The sequence below is a fragment of the Taurulus bubalis genome, assembly GCF_910589615.1.
Source record: "Taurulus bubalis genome assembly, chromosome: 10".
NCBI classification, from domain to species: domain Eukaryota; kingdom Metazoa; phylum Chordata; class Actinopteri; order Perciformes; family Cottidae; genus Taurulus; species Taurulus bubalis.
The window spans coordinates 27613891-27619890 of NC_136598.1; the positions used below are offsets into that span (position 1 = coordinate 27613891).

Sequence of the window (6000 nt, forward strand, 5' to 3'; positions counted from 1 at the left end):
CTGAGAAACCGACGGCAGAGCGACGAAAACCTCCAGACCTGGTGGAATGTAACGAGGTAGGTTCACTCAAGTATCTGGAGTACTTGTGGAGGTATGCATACTTTTACTGTATGAGTACTTCTACTGCAGAGATGGATCTGAGCACTTCAGTGTGCATGTGTTGGTGTTTATGTGGCGTGTGTGAGAGAAACACAGAGGTCATCAGCTGGAGGAAAATATGTGTGTGTTAGAGAGAGAGACTGTGTGTGAACTCAGTGTTAACCTAACCTGCTCTTGTCCTGAGCCCAGTAGTTCCTACGAGCTGGGGGCGGAGTCGTTCCCAGCTGTAGAACTCTGGTAAAACCAGGTAGCTGTCTTTGACGTCAGTGAAGACTACTTGTATGAAGACATAGGAACCTTGTCCTCTCACTGCTGGGGTCCCTCAAGGCTCCGTCCTGGGTCCTCTCCCCTTCTCATTTAGCTGACTTACTTGCTCTTTACACCATAGACACAGCAACTGGGAGCAATTAGGGGTTAAGAGTCTTGCTCAAGGACACATCAACAAGGACTAGCAGAGCTGGGGCTCGAACCACCGATCCTATGATTGAAAGAGGGACGCCCTAACCACTGAGCCACAGTCACCTCTTTCCCTAGCTGCTTGTCTCCCTCTTCTCATCCTACCTCAACAACCGCACTTACCGGGTAACGTGGAGATGATCTGTCTCTGAACCTTGTCCTCTCACTACTGGGGTCCCTCAGGGCTCCGTCCTGGGTCCTCTCCTCTTCTCTCTGAACCTTGTCCTCTCACTACTGGGGTCCCTCAGGGCTCCGTCCTGGGTCCTCTCCTCTTCTCTCTGAACCTTGTCCTCTCACTACTGGGGTCCCTCAGGGCTCCGTCCTGGGTCCTCTCCTCTTCTCTCTGAACCTTGTCCTCTCACTACTGGGGTCCCTCAGGGCTCCGTCCTGGGTCCTCTCCTCTTCTCTCTGAACCTTGTCCTCTCACTACTGGGGTCCCTCAGGGCTCCGTCCTGGGTCCTCTCCTCTTCTCTCTGTACACCAACTTAGCAGGCCCTGACGGCCCACCACCCCACCCACCTGATCCTCTGACTCTTGGTGTCTGCTGACATCTCTCAGGTGACGTCACACACCACCTGAACATGAACCCTGACGGGACTGAACTACTCTGCTTCAGGAAGAGGTTCTCCCTCCCACAACCTGACTTTGGATTAAAGTGTCAGCAAAATGAAATTTAGTTTAGTGTAGTGTGTGTAGTGTGTGTCATCTGTGTTGCAATAAAACACGCACTGCTCTAAAATTAGACCCTGAAGACTCTGATATTAGCTCACTTCTCAGATATGGAACACACACACACACTAACACACACACAAACTCACCCACACACACACACACTCACACACACACACACACACTCACACACACACACACACACACACACACACTCACACACACACACACACACAGTCAGCTGGGGTTGTTTCAGTCATCATGACATCATCTTAGCAGCACAAAGTACTTTACCAGGTATTTCTAGTATACATGGTAGTATTGGTGTACATGTTAGTAATATAATGAATATGAGTACTAACATCACGTTCCTTTGGTTTCAATGGAGGGAAATCTCTTCATGATATTTTACCTTTAAACATTAGATTACAGTTTTGTATTTCAAAGGAAGACTTCTGTCTGTGAACGCAGGTTTCTGTCTCCAGGTGTGAAACCTGGCAACCTCTGATCCCACGAGTATCAGGTATGACCAGAGGCAGGCTAGCTGTTTCCCTCTGGTTCCATTGTGTATGCTTAGCTAAGCTAACCTCAACATCGACACAGCTATTTATTCATCCTCCCTTTCCCCCCTCTCTCTCTCTCTCTCTCTCTCTCTCTCTCTGTGTCTCTCTCTCCTTTTTAAGTCCGGTCACTAAAAGCCACCAGACGAACCATTTATAGAGCGAGAGGAAGAGATGGAGGTCACACGGTGCCGTGGGAACAGACACACACACACACACACACACACACACACAGACACACACACAGTTCTCAGTGACTCAGAGGCTGTTTTCAAAACGAGTGTGAGAAATATTAAAGTGCTGATGGAACATTCTTGAGATGTTTGTCTTCAGACTTGACCTCCATTTTGTTTCCTTCATGAAGAACGAGTCAGACAGGAAGTGATGTCACTGTGGGTTTTCACTTTGTATTATTTTATCTTTTGTTTGTATTTTTTTCTTAATTGTTTTTATTGCAGGACAAATGACATGTTTGTCACGTGACCTCTGAAGTCACGTGACCTCTGAAGTCACGTGACCTCTGAAGTCACGTGACCTCTGTACCTGAGGAACGTTGAGTCATGCAGCGATGTGACCATCCCACCACACACACACACACACACACACACACACACACACACACACGTTTCCTATTGGATGGTCTGGTGAGGCCGAAGCTACGACACTAGCAGGAAGCTATGTGTTTAGCTTAGCTTAGCACAAAGACTGGAAACAGAGGGAAACTGCTAGCCGAGCTCCATCCAGAGAGGAAACACCTTCACCTGTCCGTCATTGTTATTGCGTAATACAGGACAATGGATACAGGACAATGGATCAAGTACCGTACGGGAGTACACCTTACAGTACCTTTACTGTACTACACCTCAGAGGTACATGTTGTACTTTTACTGTACTACAGTACATTTATCTGATGGCTTTATTTATTCGTAGTTTCAGATTGTTAATCAACTGTTACATGATTATTAAAATTACAGATTACAACTAAATCTCATTACTTAAAGTTACTTTTAAGTAATTTGTATGTAAATATTTATTGTTTTTCTATTATGACATTATGATTTTTTTACCAATTGTTTTTTCTTCTTCTTTTATAGTTATATATCTATTAGTGTATTATTATTATTATCATTACATATTGAAGTCATCATGAAGGCGTTATTTAAATAGCAGCTGACTCGCTCGTCTCTGCTGCCGCCTGCTGGTCGAAGCACGGAATGACATGCTGAACACGTTTCATATTCATTTCATATTTCTCCTTTTATTTAATTTTTTTAGCTACTTTATTTACATCATAACTCATTCATATAATTTGAGGCACACACTGATACACAACCCTTTGTGTTTGTTTTAGATAAATCACTCCAGTTTCTGTTATATTAAAGACGTAAAGAACCGTGAACAGCATCAGAACACATGAACCACTTTAAATGAAATATCATTCATGCAAAGATGATCAGAAACAAACATGCTGTTAAATTATGAATTAATAGCAAACGTCATATTGCTTTAACATTGACATTCATTTGGTGCATTAAAGCACATTTAAAAAAGATTTCTTTGTCCACATTGCAGCCGATTAAACGTGAACCACGAGGTAGGCCGCCGCCCAGAGGGAGGGTCCACGGTCAGAGGATGTGAGGTCAGAGGAAGTGTACAGACTGTAGGACCCTCTGAGGAGAGTTTGTGAGCGACGTCTTCCTGTCGGCCCTGGCGGCGCTCAGCCACCCGTCGCTGCTCCTCTGCTCGCCGCCGGGCCCCCGCGTCGCCGGGCTCATCTGGGCCCGGAAGGCCTTGTAGAAGAGGAAGTAGATGAGCGGGTCCAGGCACACGTTGAGCACCGACACCATGACCGTCAGCTCCTTCAGGTGGAAGAAGGCGTGGCTCCACCGGCACCGCCCCCCGAGGAAGGCGTAGGGCAGGCGCACCAGGTGGTACGGCACGAAGCACACGCAGAACACGCCCACCAGCGCCCGCATGTTCCTGCGGGACTTGGCCAGCTTCTCGGACCCGGAGGACGCCGGCCGCCTCCGCTGGGCCAGCGCCAGCCGGCGGGAGACGGCGCGGTAGAAGAAGACCAGCGAGACGAGGACCAGCAGGAAGATGGCGGCGGAGACGCTGTGGACCGCCTTGTAGAAGAGGCCGAGCGGCGCGCCCTGCAGGGCGTCGCAGCTCGCCGCGCCGCCGGGGACGGAGGCCGGCGGCGCGGCGAGGAGCGACACGGCCGCGTAGGCGCACGTGGTGACCAGGAGGAGAACCCAGGTCACGCTGGAGACCACGTGGGCGGCGTGCACCGTCTGCAGGACGTGAGTTCTTAAAGGACGGACGATCTTCAGATACCTGGAGAGAAGAGTCGCAACCAGCAGCAGATGAAACGTTCACGCTGGTTTAACCAGTACAGCCCCACGCCGCCCAGCGCCGCTTTTTCGCACCCAAAAAAAACGTAACTATCTTTGCAACCAAAGGGGTTTAATTAATTATGTAAACGCTGTAACTCGCCACGGCGATCGTAACGTTTCACTAAACCCTTAATAAGAATCCCTTACAACGTCGGGTTTCAATAGAAGACTCGTCCCCGTGACCCTAAGGGCTTGTGGGAGTCTGACAACGCAATGCATCCTTATAAACCCCCTATTAGTACCTGCAAAGTCACAAAACAGGCTTTTTATTTGCACATTTCTGAGTCCCGAAGCCCCCCTGGTCCGCCCACATTTCCAATACCCAGCATGCCCAAATCGGCCAATGTTTTGTCATAAAATAAGTATTTTTTCCATTTCCACACAGTTTTTAGACTGAAACTCCTTCCTAACATGCCAACGCTTTGTTCAATTCTGATTGTGGATTGTGATTGTGATTCTTTAGGTCCTAATCTTTCCAAAAAGGTGTCTTATTAGTATTTTTATAGTTTTTGTATCTTATTTTTTGTCTGTAAATTGCTGCTACTCGACACCAAATTTCCCCTTGGGGATTAATAAAGTATATATTCATTCATTCATTTGGGTTGTTGTTAAGGCCCTGAACCAAACAGTTTGAAAAACTCTGGGACCGCTCGAGGAGGCATTTTTGGGGAATCTGGCTCATATCATGCTGGATGTTCATAGTTATGATCAAAATATTGTATAAAAGTGTTTTTTCTTTAAACAATCTAAACGCTAAAACGTTGATCAGCCAGAAACTGTAAAAACATCTTCATCGTCTAGATTTTCATTTTCATCTTTTGAGCAGAACGTGTTGAGTTCCAGGCTCCTGAGATCACTTCCGCTCAACAACCAACCACCAACATGGAGCCGGCCTGGTTCCTCTTTGACACGCTCCGTTTGGTTTGGTGGCTTCTGCATTTTAACAAGCAGATAAAAAGAGTTCATGTTTGTGTCGTTTCTATGGAACATGAAACGTGCCTCGAGAGAAACCTCAGATATGAAACCAGACGTGGTCTGAAATAGTTTCCGCTGTCAGACAGATGTAATCTAAAGCCAGCAGCTCTGCTGATTGGATCTACGTGAAGAAGACTTCATGTTATGCAGAAAGCAGACATGTCTGCAACATGAAGCATCCTGACTGCAACATGAAGCATCCTGACTGCAACATGAAGCATCCTGACTGCAACATGAAGCATCCTGACTGCAACATGAAGCATCCTGACTGACTGCAACATGAAGCATCCTGTCTGTCTGCAACATAAAGCATCCTGTCTGCAACATAAAGCATCCTGTCTGTCTGCAACATAAAGCATCCTGTCTGACTGCAACATGAAGCATCCTGTCTGACTGCAACATAAAGCATCCTGTCTGTCTGCAACATAAAGCATCCTGTCTGACTGCAACATAAAGCATCCTGTCTGACTGCAACATGAAGCATCCTGACTGCAACATGAAGCATCCTGACTGCAACATGAAGCATCCCTGCAGTATCTGCAGACAGAGAAAGCTCCACATTGTCCGGCTGCTTTACATACGCGTCGGTACAACACGCGTATTGCTTTGAAAACCCTGTTTGTTTCCTTCCAGAAAATAGCATATAATTCAATGCATTTCCTTGTTTTCTAAAAGTGTAAACAAATGTTGGTGCTAATCAGATCTGAGGCTGAAACAGTGATACTGCGCATGATGAAAGGTGTTTTCAAATGCAAATGCAAACATTGTTCCCCTGTGATGATCCTTCACTGTACTGTGACAAGAGTTTGCAGAAACCTTTGAAACGTGAGCAGAAATGTTGCCCA

General features: G+C 46.7%; 2 protein-coding genes across 2 annotated transcripts in view; both read right to left on the reverse strand.

Annotated features, from left to right (window-relative positions):
* Nucleotides 1-6000, reverse strand: part of LOC306742560 (protein NLRC3-like) — a gene marked incomplete at both ends in the record, with an annotated part of 315498 nt that overhangs the window by 170515 nt on the left and 138983 nt on the right.
* Nucleotides 3425-6000, reverse strand: part of LOC306742032 (P2Y purinoceptor 14-like) — a gene marked incomplete at both ends in the record, with an annotated part of 3176 nt that continues 600 nt past the window's right edge. Inside the window, one exon of the mRNA XM_079224373.1 lies at nt 3425-4121. Within this exon, the coding sequence (XP_079080499.1) occupies nt 3425-4121 (697 nt within the window). The remainder of the gene's footprint in view (nt 4122-6000) is intronic.